This window comes from Pomacea canaliculata, linkage group LG4 (assembly GCF_003073045.1).
Source record: "Pomacea canaliculata isolate SZHN2017 linkage group LG4, ASM307304v1, whole genome shotgun sequence".
Lineage (NCBI taxonomy): Eukaryota > Metazoa > Mollusca > Gastropoda > Architaenioglossa > Ampullariidae > Pomacea > Pomacea canaliculata.
This window is the reverse complement of record NC_037593.1, coordinates 4,615,490-4,635,031: the sequence shown is the minus strand read 5'-3', so window position 1 is coordinate 4,635,031 and position 19,542 is coordinate 4,615,490. Positions and strand designations below refer to the sequence as shown.

At 46.5% G+C, this 19,542-nt stretch overlaps 2 protein-coding genes across 4 annotated transcripts in view; both read right to left on the bottom strand.

The window, feature by feature from the left end:
• LOC112561469 (RIMS-binding protein 2-like) overlaps positions 1-2,654 on the bottom strand; it is a 28,301-nt gene extending 25,647 nt beyond the window's left edge. Inside the window, exons 1-3 of the mRNA XM_025233989.1 lie at positions 2,651-2,654; positions 2,371-2,511; positions 1,017-1,132 (exon numbers count right to left, since the gene is read on the bottom strand). Coding sequence (XP_025089774.1) covers positions 1,017-1,132; positions 2,371-2,511; positions 2,651-2,654 — 261 coding nt within the window. The remainder of the gene's footprint in view (positions 1-1,016; positions 1,133-2,370; positions 2,512-2,650) is intronic.
• The window catches only part of LOC112562103 (trichohyalin-like), a 126,447-nt gene that overhangs the window by 1,667 nt on the left and 105,238 nt on the right, over positions 1-19,542 (bottom strand). For 2 of the 3 annotated variants that reach the window (XM_025235112.1, XM_025235110.1), the window contains exons 10-13: positions 8,825-8,947; positions 8,148-8,252; positions 6,771-7,106; positions 5,643-5,738 (exon numbers count right to left, since the gene is read on the bottom strand). In XM_025235112.1, the coding sequence (XP_025090897.1) occupies positions 5,733-5,738; positions 6,771-7,106; positions 8,148-8,252; positions 8,825-8,947 (570 nt within the window). In that variant the 3' untranslated portion in view covers positions 5,643-5,732. Of the gene's footprint in view, positions 1-2,376; positions 2,512-5,642; positions 5,739-6,770; positions 7,107-8,147; positions 8,253-8,824; positions 8,948-19,542 lie in introns of those variants that run through there. The other variant, XM_025235111.1, reaches the window with a different exon arrangement.

Sequence of the window (19,542 nt, the reverse complement as noted above, 5' to 3'; positions counted from 1 at the left end):
GTGCCTGTGCGTGCGTCTGTGCCACGTGAAGCCAGCTGCTGCTTTCAAAAATCGCAGCTTGTTGCCTTTAAGACACAATCACACATCTCCATCAAAGACACATCCAGGACCATCGATTACCACTTGTGACCCATTGGCCACGGGCTCCCACGTTCGGAAACCTCCAAATGAGCGAAAAATCACTTTACCGCCAACGCCGCATTGTTTTTTTTTTTCTTTTATCGCTCTCTCTTTCTTTAGATAAACAAGCCATGATTCCAGGTAACCCTTTTTAGACACAAAAGTGCCCCAACTCCTTGCACTACATAATTTTCCTCCGATATTCATTATTACCCGTAATACTTCTTGTGATTTCAGCAGTAAATCAAGGCCATTTCCATCCCATTTAACCGCAAGCCCCGCAAATGTATCAGCCGCTAGATAAAACTGGACACTGTCCGGGGTTGCTGCATTGATTGCAGGAGTGATGAATGAAATAGGAAAGTGAGTTATTTACAGTTTACATGTAATCGTTCACAAACTGCGCGTGCGGTAAGCACAGACCCCGCAGAATATTGATGAGTCCTTATTTTTGGCTATCAGACTGAAGCTGTTGACAGGTTACTGCTAATTTCTCAATCTCCCGGAAGCGCTCGGCTATAGAGAGTGAACTGGGCAAAATGACTTCCCCACAAACTCTTTGTTGTAACACTGTTGTCTGTTACAGCTCACCCCAACTGCCCAGTACGAATTAATGTACTTTTGCTGACTTTTACAGCTCAAGGGTAGAAAACAGATTTTAAACGCGTGTGTAAGTTTTGTACCGAGTCCAGGATTCTGATTGGATGTGAACTCACAAGAACTCGGTCGCAAGAGGCCTTCCCTCAATACAGCGAGGACTGAATGGTCTGTGTTCATATCTTATCTCGGGGAACTACTATTTTCATTGGTCTGTGCATGTGGCGCCTGATCACAGTCAGCAGCGTGTGTCATGATATAACTTTAGTTGATACACAGGCGGAACATCTCTTCCTGACTCCTGTGCCAATTCCAGAGCGCTCATGCTCTGCACAGGAACCAGCGTTGGAACTACTAAACACCAGGACTGTGTCCCAGAGATCAGCTACCCCAGTCAAGACGACTCGGATGGAACCTGTTCAATCCGCAATCCGTTTGTCACCTCTCCTATTTCTCTTCTTTTTCTTTTCTCTTTGCGTTTAAAGGTTTGGATACAAAAAATCGAATATGAAATCCAAAGACTTCGCAAATTTTTCAGAAACAGTTGTCGCAAACTTTTGCATCCTGTTAGCTGCGGAAGCTCCTTTCTACAGAACTGCAATCACAAAATACAAAATGCTACTGTGTGTTGACAGACATTTGAATAATACCGGCATGAGAGCAAAGGGTACGATGGCCGTCAAAACATGGATCTTTCTGTTGCTTCTGATACTTTTGACATCAAAGAGTCCAGCAGCATGCTATCATCTCCAGGTCAAACGGCGCCAACTGTGTGAGGGCGTCAGTTGACCTTCTGCCCTCTTGCTAGGCCTTCTGAAGACAACAACTCTGACGTGCGCTCTCACGAGACAGCGAGAGAGAGAGAAAGGGACGCGAGCAGAGAGAGGAATGAATTCGCTCTGTCACTCAAAAACAAACAAACAAACAAACAAAAAACTTGTCAGGTTATAAAAAAAAAGTTATCACCCTATTACGCGACGCATGGCGTACTTCGCACCCGAAATCCTCCGTCATTGCAAGATCGATCTCCTCCTCCCCTACCTCAAAACTACCTCAGCTTTCTTGGTCAGCTTCTTTCATTATCATGTTTTTTTCCTGTGCCTTTTGCCAACCCACAAACCCATCATTCGACGAGAAGATAATTGGCAGTTAAATAAGTTAGTGCCGCTGGACGACTGCATGCCAAACAAACAAACAAAAAAAAAAGCCAGTGCATGAACATGCGATTATTGTGCTTCATACGAACATCCCACATTGCATCTTACTCTCCATCTGTATGCAGTCACGCAATCGTGTAAGTACTGGTCGAAGCCTATACATATGCAAAAAAAAAAAGTAATAATGTGGTTATGCACTTCTTAGAGCCAAACAGCTGCTCATAATAATGGCGACAAGACATGCCACGTTCAGGTCTTGAACGAAGCTGCTGTGCACTCTCCACAGGGGTGGGAAAGTCTGCTGACTTGAATTTTCAAAGCATTTTCTCTTCGGTTGAGTAGAATGCAACAGGAAGCACTTTTAGCACCAGCAGTTATCTGCCAAGACATGCGAATAAAGAGACTCATGCTGACATGCGTAAACATTCTGTTAGTCATCGTCGTCATCCTTGACATCGACGAGAAGGAGGGAAGGCATTCCGAAAGGCAAAGTCACCTGAAGAACATTGCTCCAGCCCGCCACGGGCCAGCAGGCGCTCCAGCCGGCACGCGATCTCCACCAGCTCGGGGTCCTCCAGGTAACACACTTGCCGCCGTCCCAACCACACAAGCAACTGCGACTGGTCGTCTGCGTCACCTTTTTTCAATCAAATTAAGCTACAAAGGTACAAAGTTCTGACAGACCCAGACATCCCCCACCCCACGAACACACACATTTGATGTCATACACTTTCACACCCAACAGGCGCACGTTGTTTTTGATACCAAACACTTACACATCCTTATACATTGCAAAGACTGTTACTGATATAAATGGGAGACATGAGACTCCACGAGTCTTGCTGCTGTTCGTCCTCCGTGACCAGTCATCTGACCATGCCCCGACTATGGGGAACGGGGACCAGTCTTACAACAACGACAGCCGCCACTAGTCCACTCGGTCCTCCTCTCACAGCGCAGCTAATGCTCAGCTAACTAAGCTTGTCTAGAAACATCGTTTGACGATGAAAGACTCAGGAAGGCAATAAATTTGTCGTTAAGGGATTCCAACATGGCCGACCGGAGGAAATGAGCGTTCCGCCAGCAGGTTAGATCCCCGCGAGTCTTTGATCCTGCAGGCTGCAGGAAATCTTGGAAACCGGGCGAGGGTTGGGGGGGGGTGAGAAGTGGGGCGAACTATCGTTTCAACCCCACGATCAAGAAGCAAACCGTCTCCCAAGACAGAAAGAAAAAAAAAAGGGGGGACGAAAGGAGGTTAAACTAACAGTTTGTAAACGGACATGCTTTTATAGGTATGAACGTATGTTCCTGTTTGTGTAGCCGCGCCAGCTTGCGATGGCAGCAAAGCGTGAATAAATAGCAGCAGGCAATTAGTTGCGGGCGGCCCGGTGCACAGCAAGTTCCTGGGCGTCAGCTGGATGACTTCCAGCGCGAGGCAGTCAGCTGACCTGCTATCATTTCATATCGCGCGAGCTGATTGCCTAAGCCAGCCCTACCCACCGGCCGTGCAGCCGGCCCCTGACGCACTTGACGCCGGGTGCCGCGAGGACGGAGCAAGGTCCTGCGCTGCGGGGTTGGAGAGATATTCCCATGTTTCCTCGGGAATGCTGACTGAATATGGAGTCAGTGATGGAAAAAGGTTGATGGAAGGAGGCGATGGTCTGCAGACAGCGTCAGACTTCCACCCTCGCTTTCTCAAAAGACTTCCGGTCCACTAGCCCTCACCTAAAGGCCAGCGCACAAACATCCTTCCGTCGATTGTCGCCCACGAAATGCGGCGCGGTGAGCCACTCTTGATATCGCGATGCTTGCCAAGCCTCGCTGCCTTCCACGTGGAGACGGGACTTCGTGCAGTGCTTCCCTCCCCCTACTGTCGCCTGCTTCCGCCGTCTGGTGGTGACGTCACGAGATTCTGATGCACCTCCAGGGATGACCTCGGGTCAGGGTCGGAAGGCATGCGCACACCGCTCACTCTCTCGACCCCCTTTTCTCCACACCACCACTACGCCCACAAAAAGCCACCTCACTTAAACCGGCGCCCACATACATTTGCACATGCGAAAGGATGAAAAAGTGAGCGATGGTGGCGACATGCGTCTCGTCTGACGTCCTTGTCTCCCCCGCCACACTCTCCCCTCCACCCGGCTCACAGTGCCAGTGGTCCCCCACCTCATCCGGTTTGCCAGGAACCCGCTAACCCATTTACAGCTGCGCAGGGCGATAACTTTGAACCCTGAGCGCACGCTCCACTACCCTTGGTGTCGTAGTCGAAGAGCACTGCAGGTCATGGCGGCAAGGCGCACAGCCATTATTGATCATCAGCAACTCCCCACCCACTTGTCTCCCCCTATCCGTTAACTGCGCCTCCCTCCCCCCCAAAAAAAACTTCGTTTGCGCCGCTGACACAAGTGAACAATCTGCTCCACGTCACCAGTCTCTCCAGCGGGTCATATCAACGGTCATCAAGAGAGATGATACGAGGTGATTGGAGGAGGGGTTAAGGAAGGTAACAAAGAAATCGATGCCACAAAGGAATTCATTTCACAACAGTAGCGCGAAGAGGACGACCTACTCAGTTATGGAGTCCTCACAAACAGCTGGCCTCGAGAGAAGTAATTCACAGCTCAGTCCCCTACGACCGTAAGGTCACGGGATTACTCACTCGGCTACCAGACCACAGACTGGCCAAGCTCGTGCTCCGAGTGCAGGTCCCTGGCGAAGTCTGGCCGAGTGTTTCTGAGATCCTGACTGCGCGGGTCTGTCAAAATCGAGCAGTTCCGAGAAAACTCGACAGCTGCTTACACAAACAATACCTAGGAATAGATCGTTCTGCCTGACCCACCTGTCCCATCAGATGTAAGCGTTTTGGACTGGTCTTGAAGACTTCGCAACATATCTGAGACATGGAAGGGATACAGGTCCGTGACCTACTCGTGTCGGTCCTGTGACTGACATTCGAAGAGGTTGTTCGTGTTGGCATCTCTCGCTTTCCTTCCCACATTCCCTACCCCTGGGGTCTGTACGTCCAAACTCCAGTAGTATTTGTAGGGTAAGGAGTCATGGGCGAGGACACAAGCATTTCTTGTCGGTCAGTCTGTCCCAGTTGATGTTGCGATTACAGAGGAGCAAAAGCTTCCACAATTTCCATACTACATCACTCTTCGTCGCTGTACCAAACCAAAAGGAGGGGAGGTAAAAAAAAAAAACCACCCAGAGTAAACGTGAAGAAATAAAAGAAGGAATTAGCCAGTCGATAAAAAAAAACAACCTGTAATTAGCCCACCAAACTCAGAGCTGATCACGAAACAAAGTTCGCGTGCAGATCGGTGAGAAAAACACGCATAATCAATCCACTTCTGTCAATTCGTTCTTTCTTGTATTCATTCTGTCAGTCGGTCAGTCAGTCAGCTAGTCAATCAACCGTTTTTTTTTTTTTTTAAAGAGTAAAGCAGTCCAATGTCAAAGTTCTTTCACAAATTGTCTCGGCATCTAGTAGCCCCGACATGTCCTGTGAAACAAGAGGTGGTGTGGCATGTCAGCACTGCAGACGCTGGCATCAAAGACTTGTAGAGACCGGCTATGGAGGACAAACACAAGCTGAGCGGTGAAGCTGCAGGAGAAGCTCACAGGAGACAGGAGCCGAGTAGAAATGGTTGTTTTACGCATGACTGTGCATGTGAGGCTCTGTGTGTGTTTGAGGAAGGAGAAGACAGAGAATTAGGTGTCACTGGGAACCTGCTAGCAATGGGCCGAAAAAAAAGCACTGACCTGTTTGATGTACTGGAGTGGATTCGAGCGCTGACGTGGACACCGAGGTCAACGGAACGATTTCATCAGCTGGCGTCTGCTGCACATTTTTCACACCTGCATGAAGTGAAGCAAAAAGTAAAAGGTTTCAATCTTTCAAAAAAAAAAAAAAATACAACAACAAATAACAAAACACACACACATGCGATTTCACCAGATTTCCTTGTATCGATCCACACCTTATACGAGCACTAGCACCGTGCACAGTCAAATCTACATACAACAAAATACGACAAACACATATTCACCGTAAATTTTGGTCTACTGAGCGCACCTGTATACAAGCCTACATACTAAATTTATTTTACAAAATCTCTATTTTTTCGCAATACGCCGTACTGGTTTATAAGCCAGATATATATATATACAACTTTTTCAGTGGCCATGTCGGTCGTCTTCAACTTTAAAACTGCATTGTAGGCATTTCGTCTCGTGCTCAGCATGATGAGGGTGTGTTTTAGCGACTGGTCTGAATGCTTCAGTAACAGTTAACATTGCAGCAACATGCACAATTAACACTTTAACATGATCTCATCGAAAAATTAATGGAATCTGAAAAATCCGCAAACAAAGCCCCATCACTGTTTAAGCCTCAGGGTTTAAAGCTCGGAAAAGTCGCAGATTAAAGTCCGACATTTACTGTACTGTTTCCCTGACAAGCAATCCAATACTGTACACACTTACATCACACCAAGATATATTGTCGATTTTTGCCGTGAAGTAGGTTTGGTGCAGTTTTCAAACACATTTTTTCAGCTCTCACCATAATGATTAGATACACAAGATTCAGAATTGAGATACTGTTTTTCTCTTATTTCTTCTGTTTCTCTTTACCCAACCACTCATCACACACAGAGAGTTAAACAAGTAAAATATCCTCCCTCATCTCCTAGCCACTAGCTGAATGGCGAGCGTGTAGGCAGGGTATTTAACACCCGGGAAGTACAGACGGTTGCACAGTACACCAGACAGAAGCATGCCCTCCAGTCAGCTAACTCTCGTTACCAGACTCCTGTGAGCCATCTACCATAGTAATGCACTAGTAATGCTCATAGACACTGGTCACACCCTCGCTTCTCCAAACCTCACCTTCATCGTTGACGTGCCATGCGCGGGGGACCGACTGCCAGTGCTGTCCTCCCCGACCCCCGCCCGTCGTCTGCCTGCAGCGACAGCCTTGTCTGTTCTGGCCACTGCCGCCTCCTTCTCCAGCACCTCTTGCTTCTGCTGCAGCAGCAGGTACTGCTCTCTCTGCTCTGCGAGCAGCTTCTGCAGGTCCTCCTTGTGCTGACGAAGGGCCAAGACTTCAGTGTCCAGCTCTCCTTGTCGCTGGTCTTGTGCCTGGCTCTTGTCCTCCAGCTGTCGGACCTTGGCCTGCAGGCCGCTTATTGTCTTCTCCTGTTGCTCCTTGCTTTCTTTCTGGGCCTGGTGACAAGCGGGCAACACATCAGGCTTCGCCAGACTCCACGTGGTAACTGTATCTGCTTCCCCAATATTTCAAATGTGTGGAATTTTATCATAAACCAGAAACACCTTCCCAACAGGACTCACAATCTCCCCAGTTTTGTGTAAGTGTGGCGTACATGGGTTCATGTCAGACAACTACAGTGCATGGACCAGTGGGAATACATAAGCCTTCGCCTCCTCACTCGGAGAATGACAAGAACTTTCTTGCCAAGCGCTCCAGATTACCAAGTTAGCACTCCGGGCCACAGAAGTGATGCCACTAATTGTATCAGGGCGGAGCTGGACGTCAAGATGGCGGCACTGAACGATTGAATTCCAGCGTGCAATTACAAGGGAAGGGGGGCAGAGCAGTTCCTCTCCATCATTCCCAACGAGGGGGCACAACAATTGCGCTCCATCGTGCTTCAAAAGGAGAGGCAAGCCGCAAGTGCTCTCCATCGTCTACAGAGGGAGACAAAACAGTTGAACGACATCTTAGACAGAACCCAGGCTGAGACGTTTCCGTGGGTGGCAGTGGAACAGAGCTGTCAACCACACCTTCGCCAGTTACAGAAGGGACAGCAAGACGTGGGCAAGCCACCAAGTCCTTGCCACTGACTGTGGCGCAACAAAGCTGATATGGAAGAGGTCTTGCTGCCCTCTCCAAACTACTCCGTACTCGTGGCACCTCGAGACTAACGCGGAAGAGGACTTACGAGGGATTGCCAAACTGCTGTAAGAGGAGATAGTTACTAACACGATGAAGTGTGCAGCATTTGTAAGTCTAGCAAGGCGGCGCCACTGAGTACAAACACAAAAATGGACTAAGGTGATAGAGTTGTATGCAGCAAGAAGTGGACTAAACTTGGAAAGCTAGTGATCAGCACAATTTTCGTTGAAAAACTGTTACATGGATGATGATGATTATTATTATTACTGCTGATGATGCTGGATGTTTGGATGGATGATGATTATGGATGCTTGAATGATAGCGGCGAGGGTGGGGGTGAGGTGTCTGACCTCTTGCAGACGTTCAAACTGACGCTGCTTGTCGCTGAGCTGTGACACAGCATCCTTGTACTCCACCTCCAGGTGCTTCAGCCGATCTGCCGACTCCTGGAGCTCCTGCAACATGGCCACCAGTATTTGGTGTCTTCAGACTCTTACACTAAGCGGGCTTTCGCTCACTACACACCACTCACGTGCATTATACATTGCTCAAACAAAACTGAGGACAAAGGAACAAGCAATACATACACAACTAAAAAAAAAAAAAAAATTAAGCCCCTAAAGAATCCATTGTAAAAAAAAAATAAATACCGGTGAATAGACTGATGTAGTATCTACATCCAGAAACATTTTTCCTCTACTCATTTTTTCTTTATGTGATACAGGTTACACTCGACAGTAACAGTCTTTTTGGATGGGTGTGTTGGTAAAGAGTAGGATATTTGGTATATGATTGGGGGGAGTGATGTTTGTGTCTCGTGAATATCCTTCTGTACAGATGGTGACATTTTTTCGCCATAATATACGACTGTTCGTATCAACAGGGTGACTTTGTTCAAAATTCTCAGGCAACACCTGAGTGGCCAAATTCATCAAACTGAGCGGATTTTTGTGTACAATTCGCCATGCATTTCTCACATTAGATATATAACTCGCCAGCAGCAGAAACAAAGTCTGATTGCTCTCACCTTGACGAGGTTCTCAAGGCTGATGACGCGGGTCTGCAGGGTGGTCACCTGCTCCTTGGCCGCCTCCCGGTCGTGCTGCACCGCCGCTAGCGTCACGCGCAGGGTGCTGCACTCCTCATTGACCTGCAGCACGCAAACGTTCAAGAAAGCGTGGTGTACTTGGTCGCCAGAGTACACAAACACAAACACGCGGGCATACATGCATATATGTGCACACACCACCACGAGTGCACGCGCTTTATCTCCCCCTCCACCCCTATCCCGAGGGACAGACGAGTGGCACACAACCTGGAGGTGTGAGGTTTAGCGATGGAGAAATACGAAAATAACATCCAAAATGAAATTAAACCGGCAGAAGATGTAATAAAGCAGCATAGAAATGATTGAAAAAAGCAAAATATAAATAAATAAAACAAATACAACTGCACACAGACATCATCACATGACAAATGTTGCGAAATTCGCTGCCATTCTATGCCCCACCAACCAGTCACCAACGAAGTCGACACCGGTTACAAACAAACGTTCTCTGGCAGAATTTATTGTGCTCTGCTCAAGAGGAACTCTCCCCGGAAGAGTTTATCACATTCTGCTATAAAGAAACACTCCTTTCAAAATTTATAATGTCCAAACACAATACTTTTGTATTCGCGTAACCCAAACAAAAAAAAAAAAAAAAAAAAAGAGGAGAGGGAGACCGTTAAAGGGTTAAGAAAAGGAAAGAAGACAAAAGAATGTGGGCAAAGTGCAGCGATTTGTCTGGAAGGCAGCAACTCTCGCGGTAAGGACACATTGTTAGTGGAAGTGACATGTCAATGCCTTGTTAAAATCAATTTTCTCACTCGATAGCTGATCGTTGTCAATGTTCTGTGGTGTGCGAGAGAAGAGGAAACACTCGACTACCCGCAATTAAATGGCGTCTGGACTCTGTATTTGTGAGAGTAAGTCTGAACATCTATTGTCAAGAGACCTTTACAGAGTTTGCTAAGAATACGTCTCCAGCGAGAGCCAGGGAGGAGTTCAGTTCACAATCGCCCACCGCATTCAACGATGTGACAAAACACTGAACGACAGGACAGCTGTGTCCTCCACCTACTAGACACTGCCACAAGCTTTTAAATGTCGATCGCTTTTATTTATTTTTTATTTATTTATTTTGCCATTCCTTTAGAAACATTTTATGTGCATTTTCTCAGTGTTTAAATACATTATTGTGCACTTTCTCTCTCCCCCACTACCTCCTCTGTGTGCGGATGTGTGTGAGTGTGTGAGAGAGTGAGTGAGTGAGAGACAGAAGGTCTATAACATCAGAGCGAGCAGACCGGCCTGCTGAGAAGTTGTTTGCATAAACAAAACGCACGTCCGCCAAACATGTTTGCAGAAAGAACAAGTCTTAAATAATGACAAAATATCAACAAGGAAATATTTTAATGCAATAGCAAGACAAATGGAGAGCCGGAAGCAGCGGCGTCACTACACAAATAAAAGCCCGGATATTAAGCCTCTTCACAACGACAGATGAACAAGCATTGTTTAAGAAGGCTTTTATTGAAAACTGTGGACATTAAGCTTTGCAGCTCGTCGGCAAAATTAATGTCATCCAATATTAATAACATGGCAAACATTCCGAAAATGAGCTGAAAGCTTTTTTATTTAAAAAAATTAAAACCGATGAAGTCTTTTGAAGCCTGCGACGGGCTTTTCATAAAAACAGATGGTTTAGTACTGAGTGGATCTGTGACGGTTACAAGGATAACATGAGAGGTAAGTAGATGACACACGGCTAGAGGTAAGCAGCTTTAGATGAACACGGGCTAGGGGCGAGGAGTAAGAAGCTCTGACCACGAACTTGTATTACTGGACGGTGGCACACGATTTTTTTTCCAGTTAACTACAAAAACGAGGCATGCTACTACAAAGCTTCGGTTTAGTCACATTCTTCGTTTAGGCTCGCCGAGACTAACAGCGGAGAACTTCGCAAGAGGCTGAGCTTTGGTCTCGGCAGACAGCAGTCCACCTGTATACATCTATGCTCTGACTGTTGTTACATGAAAGCACTGTTATCTTTCTAGGGGCCTCCAGACTCGGGGAAGGAAATTGGTGTTTTACGCCGATCACAAACTAAGATTATATCACGGCAAAACAGCCAGGCCTGTAAACAGATGCTGCATGAAGAGAAAGAACAGCCTGTCGGAGACGGTATCTGAACCCTGACGACCAATCTTCACCGTAATGGTGACACCGGACCGCGCTTACTTGGTGAACGATCAAACTCACACACCTTGTGGACAGAAGTAGGGAATCCGGAAAAGATGCCGATGCTCTTAACTCTCCCCCCCTCCTCGCCACAATCATCATCACCACTGCTCAGTGATGTTGCCTATCGTCTGTATACGAGGACTGACACAAGTACGACAAGAAGCGAGCTCGCGGCGAGCGATCAATGCTTCGATGACAAATAAACAACCGATGCACTAGGTGGACACAGACGAGGGCCGGACATGGCGCAGTCAAAACACTGTCGCAATTAAACAAATTTGTTATCCAAACACTACAGACACACAGCGACCTGGCAGTGCGGGGTCCACCGTGCATCAGTCACCACAGCAATGGCCGCAATGACCCCGCGAGGGCAATGATAACTGTGACGTGTTGGAAGCCGATTGATGTGTGGTTAGGGTTACATCTGTGAGAGATGAGTGAGAGATGGAGTGAGAGAGAGAGAGAGACAAAGTGTGTGTGAGTGAGAGAGGGGGAGGAGTCGTACCGGCAGTGGGACCATCCCACTGACAGAGTTGACAACATGTCGGCTGACTTCAAGCTTGATCAAACTGCATTCGTGGTCTCCTTTGATCAAAAGTAAAATGTTGACTGTATGATTACAATACAGTGTCAGCTTGGTGCATTTTTTCGCGATGATTTTTTTTAAAAGTTTAAGCTCTCTCATAGTCCCTTACTGTTTTTATATACTTGTTTTGCGTGGACCTACATGTGTCACGTGACTCGTTTAATTCCTCTCTTTCGTAAAGTGTTAGCCTTTACCCTGCTTGCCTCCTTAAACTTTCACAGCAAACTCTGAACAGAAGCAATTCCCACAGGAGAGGAGGAGGTGTATGTGTATGTCTGTGTAAGTGTGTGTGTGTGTGGGGGAATCAGCCAAAACTCACACGTGAGGAGAGAAAGTGCATTTATCATTTGAGACCCTTCAACTCAAACATTTTCTTTGTAAGTTGTAAAAAATGGGATGCGGAAGTGAAGACTTCTACAGAGTTGTGTTGTACCGGCCAATCAAACTTTAATGTTGGGCTCCTCGGAGCTAGGAGGGAAGCAATGACACAACTGACCTTTAGCACGCGTATTGACTGGGGCTAGCGGGAGGTGGGTGATGCTGACACAACTGTAAGCTGGCGGTTACACACTAACCCTGAGTTACACCTGTCTACAGGTGACTACGCCAAGCGCGCCAAGCAGATCCAACTGATAAAAACAAGAAAAAAAACTGAACTAAAAATTCCTAAGGGAACTATTCCAAGACCTCTGTTATTAAATGTGTTTCTGCCGCATCACACACTCAGCCACCAAACACTCCTGTTGTCTTTTGAAATATCTTTTGGTGCGTAGGGGAGGGGGATGCGTGCGCATGACACACCGGCGTATTGCACGTGCGTTGAGCCTATAAGCACACGCATGCAGTGCATTTCTATACACAGCCGCACATTATAAATACGACTTTTTCCCAAATATCTACATTTGTCTTCTTTTTATCACCACTGTTTTCACCTACGATTGTTAAATCCAGGTTGACCTTCCTAATTACACACGCCACTCACACTCACTGTTGTCGTCTGAACACACAATTGCTCATCACTTGCTCTATTGCGCATGCGCACATCTTGTGACCCGACAGGTCATCTCAAGTGAACGCTACGCTCGTGACCCAACATGTCATCTCAAGTGAACGCTACATCTTGTGACCCAACAGGTCATCTCAAGTGAACGCTACATCTTGTGACCCAACATGTCATCTCAAGTGAACACCACGCTCGTGACCCCCGTCCATAACGCTGGCATCAAGGGACGCAACTACAGACAGGAAGTACAGCGGCTTGCACTCTGTGGTCACCTGCTGTCTCGGGCTCTCAGCACAGCGGCTACCGGATGCCATCGAGATTGAGATTAAAAGAGGAGAGAAGGCCTTGTCGTGAAATGTAGCCATCAGCAGCAAGACAACCTGGCTAATATACACTTTCTGACATTCAATGAACGAGGCTTTATCGAGCGTAAATTCCTCCAGGACTTCGGGCCATAAAATATGGAGCTTGGAGAAACAATTCTGGAAAGAAGTCAGAATATAAAATGAAGAAGGAGAAGAGATTTCAAATTAAGAAGCGAACCTTCTGCGTGTCTTATTCAAATGGATCACAGATTACCATTAATTATTTGCACTATCACAACATGGACACTGCTCTTGCGGCGTGTTTATTTCACTGCATTTACCTGGCAAAAAAATCGGAAGTGAGTAAAAAAGAAGAAAGGGATGTTGAAGATAGAAACGAAAAATAAAAGAAATAGAACGGAGAAAAAGAAACATGAGAAGAGAGTAGGAAAGGGAAGAAAGTAAAAGGAGACCAAAAATGTCGGAGAAATAGGCAATAAAAACCAGACATGAGAAATACAAAGCAAAATAAATGTGAGAACGAGAATAATAAAGAAAACAAAAGGAAACACAAAAGAGAAGTTAGGAACAAGGCAGGGAAACGAGAAATGAGAGATGAAAATAAAGCTGGCAAGAAAAGGAGAGAGAGAAAAAACAGAGTAGAGAGAGAGAATGAGGTGGAAAACTACCACAGGAAGTAAACAGGTGGCGGTTACACTGGTCCAGCTGGACCTGTTAGTCTGGACTAAACACGTTCCACCCGACTAACCCGTCCAGTTACTTGCGGTGGTAACAAAGCTTGAGTTCTAGGGTCGTATCCACGGTGGCGCTACCTGGAACTTAGCAGTCAGCCAAGCTGCTTTTTTTAATTTTTATAGAACTTTAGCTGACTACTAGGCGTACGGCCAAGGGTCATGTCCAAAGTCGCACTACCTGGGTGTTAGCAGTCAGCCAAGCTGCTATTATTATTATTATTTTGATAACAACTTTAGCTGACTGCCAGGTGCACGGTCAAGTCCTGGGTTCACAAGGTAGCAGCACTGACCACGGACAGGTAGCCAGTGAGAATCTGCCGCTTGGAAAGGTGGTCACCACGCACCGCACACGGCGCACCACATGGTGTACACGGCAAGTACATTCAATCACTTGGCTGCCATCTTGTCACTCAGGCTACACAAGCCATTAGGACACAGGAACAAAAATAAAAAAACAACAAACAAACAAAATCGATAATTTGCTGAAGGAGTGGCAAAAGACAGGAACCATCTCCTGACCAGACAGAATGGCTGTTAGCTGCCAACATGTCGTCTTTTTGTCAAAGGTTAAACTCCTAAGCAACTTCATATTTACCCTGAGGCAGTGCAAGTGGCCGTGGGTCAGTGTTGCTGAGTGCATGTGAACCCAATACGCGGTTAGTGTTTAAAGTGAATGTGCGCGTGAGCCTGCGTGCGTGCGTGTGTTTCTGCTCGCGCGCAACAAAAGATGAAGTCAGACAGAGAGTTAAAAACCAACTGTGGTTATACACGAGTTGCCCACACTGCTATTAGTTACGTGTAATATGATCAAATTAAAATGTTCATTAAAAAGAAAATAATATAAATCAAGGTGCTTTAATTTTCCCCTGTGCCATTTGCACACAACTCGGATGTTCAGCGAAGAAACTATAAAATCAGCTTAAAGTTTTGCAAAAATATCTTCTGTCCAAGTTTTTTTTATATACAACACAAGAAATAAAAATCTTGGCTTTGTTTATACGTCTAATAGTTACATAAAACCAAACTTTCCCATAAACATGTCTTGTAAAGCTCTAGGCCCTGTTTTAAAGAAAAACCAGCAGAAATGTCTAGCGAGGACCCAAAGAAGCTTAAGCTCACTTCAGCAACACAAAACCCAGGGCAGACGAGTATCCATGTATTAAGGACAGGCTAATCCATAACTCACGTGAGCAACTTGTGTGCAGGTGGCGCTGGTGAAGCTGAGTCCGCTGAGTTTGCTGGCAGGGTGGATACCTTTGGAGCAGATGTTCCCCATGCTGAGCACATCCAGCATTATCCCGCCTCCTCCTACCACAACACGAGTCTTTGTTTCTTGTCCTCAGTAGCTACACCAAGTCCCACGTGCGTTACACCAAGCTCCACGTGCGTTACACCAAGTCCCACGTGCGTTACACAAGCGGAAGCAGCCGATACCAGAGAGAAACGGTCAGAATCCCTCAAGTCCAGGAAGACCACCACATGGGGAGCCGAGGTCGACAAGAGTATCTCACGGATTATCACAAACGTGCGCAACTGTTCTTTGTGGCGACGATACTGTTTATTTTATGTAAACACTGAAGGTCCTGTGTTTTAATGGTAAACATCAGGTAGAACAAAATCACGCACACGGAACTTCTTTCGACATGAAAACAGCGCCAGTTACACCTTGATTACTGCTTTGGAAACAGTGGGTGAGGATCCGTGGGTCCACAGCCTGTCTGCTTGTCCACCACTCACTTGCAAGACTCAAGTTGTGAATGAACACTGAGGCCCAGAATGTTCCATGTCTAACAGCTCTGTGCAGCCCACCTAAGCCAGGTCAGCGGACGTAGCGGCGGTTACCTGATCATCATATTTTTTTATGCTTATCGGTTTCTGATGTCATTATTTTCTCCCGTGCAAGAAAAGTCCACGCGATCCACAAGCGCATACGATAAAGACATTATACTAAGAAAGATCAATAATCCAAAACAAGAGAGAGAGAGGGAGAGCGATAAAAAAAATCTCGCACCGTGGCTAATAGTAAGCTGTAAATGTCTGAACTACAGAACTAATCATGCCATGAAAGTAAATCTTAGTCGTTGGTGTAAATGAAAGGCAACGGCCAATCCAAAATGAAGATGTCCATGTAGAACGCATTAACAACAACGTATTAAATATACTAATAACAAAAATAATAAAAATAACTAAAGAAGTGAGCATTTACTCTAGTTGGCTCTGTGGATGGTCAACGCCAGTCCAACAGGAGCTAAGACAACATAAAAAGGTAAGAGAACAAATAGATGAGCACGAAGCACTCGGCTGCGGATTTGTTAGATGATCGGTGTTAGGTTGGCTTTGCAAACACACAGGTGAGTCTGTCTGCACTTTCTCTCCGCCATCCAGCTTTCTTGTCGCCAACACTGAAATGTAGCTGATAAAAAAAAGTCGGACACGTGATACTTGTTATTAAGACTCAAGACGGCAACATCTACCACTCTAACGACTTCTGAATTTTACTTCCTCGTGAGCCGATACCCCGCTCCGCATGAAACCTTTTCAGAACTGCAGACATTTTGTTTAAAAAAAGCCTCACGTGACATAAGAACTTTCTAAGCGGTTTCAAAGCCTCTACGAAAGACTTCATTTTAAATATAACAATCGGCTGTCAACGAATTAACCTAGAGTTTATTTTCCTGACAACCACACACATTTAATAAATGTTGTCATTTAAAATTTGAAAATTGTTCAATAAATTGACGATTTGCGTTTTTGAACTGATCGCACATGAGGATGCTAGTGGCACGGAGCTATTACAGACAGAATTTATTACAGAAGCTGATGTCTGATTTAAAATAAGTGGGTACAACACGCTCAACACCCAATGGCCGCCTCCAACTAGAAAGGATTAGGAGGAGGGAACTGTCCACCAAAAAGGAAGTTCACAGGCCAGAACTCCCAGCATGCAACGAACAAGTAGCACCTGGTCAGAGGACTTCAGTGCTGATGACCATTTGCGATGGAACTGAGTGACAGTCCGACAGTCTATTTGCTTCCTTCCTTCCTTCACAACGTTAATACAAAATAAAAACGTTGAGGTACCCGCTCCAACTCCTTCCGGCTACAAATCACCACACCATTGTTAATCCCAGACAAAAAGATGAGCAAACCAAGTTTTCAGAACGAGGTTTGACGAAAAACAAAATCATTGCCAGTCAACAAGTCTCAGCACACAAACACCCGGGTTGATATTTTCTGCCATCTGCAATGGTGAAAATCCGACCTTTTCTTCTGCTCCTCGCGCTTATTATACTTAGTTTCTCTGGAGGAAGGGGCTTGGGGAGTGACAGGCGGATGCGGGAGGGGGACTCCTGTGTTTTTCCGTCCAATTTTTCATGACAGGATTTTGATGGTTTTCTACAAAAGACCAGCTGCGCGCGCAGCTGCTACGTTTCCTACCTCAGGGCCGAGAGGTAATATCATTTTGAAATAAATAAAAACAAAACGAGAGTCTCGAGCACGCGTCCATGCAACGTGCGTGAGTGATGCGAAGCAGGTTTCACACAAAGCAAAGATCGCGAGCAACGCTAGGTCGTGACGTCAGGCCCTGTGTTCGTGGCTACGAGGTCTGACGTCACGACCTAGCTTTCTTCCTGTTCTCGACATCCTCAAACCTCGCTTCTGGCCTCTGGCTCCGTCTGAACGTTGCCCTTGGCGGTGGCTCGGGGTGGGGTGTCGGCACGCAACTATCGGCGGCAAGGAATCCCAGCAGCACTGCTTCCGGTCGCGTTGCCCGAGAAGGATCAGCCACGATGCGCGGCGTGCTGCCAGACAGGCGAGCAGGAAGCAGGATTTTTATGGACAGGAACCAGTTCCTGAGGAGACTGGCGGAGATGCCGCGGATATCATGCGGTGCGACAAAGAACAATAATAACAACAATAATAAAGCAAGGGTTGGAATTAACATGAGAAGCGCAAAGCCCTTGCGAAAAATGACACGGGTACATACCCGGAGCCGTAGTTATGAAGAGAGAGTAAGCCGAAAACGAGGGCCAAACGTAGAGCTCAAGAAAAAGCGTCTTGTTTCTGAATTTATAAAGCGGTGTCCAGACCCCGCGGACACTAATTCTGTTTCTTTTTTCTCGATACCTTTGTCACGGCTGGCTGCCTCCAGGGTTAAAACAATATCTGCGGGGTCTGGACAGCGCATCATAAGTTTGGAAACAAGACGCTTGTTCTTGACTTTACCATGTTGCCCTCCCGGTCAACGACTTATACTTATATGAGTTGGATGTACAAAGAACCCCATGTGTCTGAAAAGGCAGCGATGAAGGAAACACTTTCACGGCGTCTGGTAAGAAACAAGATTCGAGTTAACGACCCCTTGAAGTAACAATCATCTTGCTGCTGTCCCGCTCCGTGCTGGCGATGTCTGGCCATTTAGATCAAACCTGACTTGGAAATATGCTATACTCGTATCCCCAGTAAAGCCTCCGACAGTACAGGTACAAAGAAGTATAACTGCACATGTGTCAGTTCCATTGGAGCGAGTGAAGTGTCTGTATTCGCAAGCAAATCCAATCAGCCCACTATAGCCTGGCTTCCTTACGCTCGTGGCGGCAGCGACACATCAATAACAGCAACCTTCTGTTTTACCACCAAGACCTTTTGTCAGGAACAAATGAGCCCAGAAGTCTGCTGATCCCCACCCACAACAACCCTCCCATTACGCGGTTAATGTCACACCGCAACACCCTCGCTTACTATCCATCCACATCCGCCATTACTCCCTCCCTTCAGCCACAACCACTGGCGCCACCTATAGGAGTCGCATCGGCACCTCCTACAGCCATCAAACACTTAATCTTGCATCAACGCAAAAAATGGGAGGAGGAAAATGTGCAGCCTGCCTTAGAGGAGGAGGGAGGAAGAGGCAGTATGATGAACGAGGAGGGCCGAGTGTCTTGCCACTAATTGCAGGCAGCACTTATGAGGTAAACGTGATCACCGACTGGCGGCCGTGTGCGGCAAGACAGATGCCAGGTCATGGCGGACGGCAACAGCGGGTCCTGCAAGCACTGGTCGCCGTTTGCTGGAGCAGGTAACGGAGACAAAGAAGACCGGAGTCCGGAGCTGCGGCGGGTAAACACGGAAGGCAGCAGCCATCTGCCCTCGGGCGTGCTCGCCGCGTGCACCGGACCAAGTGCCGTGAGCCGCTCTCAGGCCATCTGATCGGCTCAACGGTGTCAGAACGTGCAGGGCCGTGCAACGGCATGAGAGTGAAACACGATGTACTTGTCACTTTTATCCCGGGGCTTTGCCTGCCTCTTGATTCACAAAGAGAACACAAGCGTAAACAAATAAACAAAAAGCAAGAAATTCATTAATAATGTATTAAACAAGCTGAAATTTAAATTTAAAATGGTTAAAATAATGAAAACAAAAATAAGATTGAAAAGCTAAAAAAATTGATTAATAATTTATAATAAATATAAAAAGTACAAACAAGAACAGAAATTATGTAGCAATCGTGTAAAGCATGTTAAAAGACAAAGAAATATTGTAAACAGTGGCAGACAAGAAGACTGCAGACAGCATCGCCGCGCACCTAGCGGTACACAGACCCCAGCACATCTACCAAGTACATCGTACAACACTTCATGCGACAGGCCGCTGTGATGACATAACGGCACACACTGGAGAACTAAAGTACCACGTGGACAGGCCGTGAGGATGCTGGTGGTGCATCACCGGGAGAAGACGGGTTAGCTATGGTAATGTTAGTTCAATGATTTCTTTTCTTTCAACCTTTTTTGCTGGATATTTTC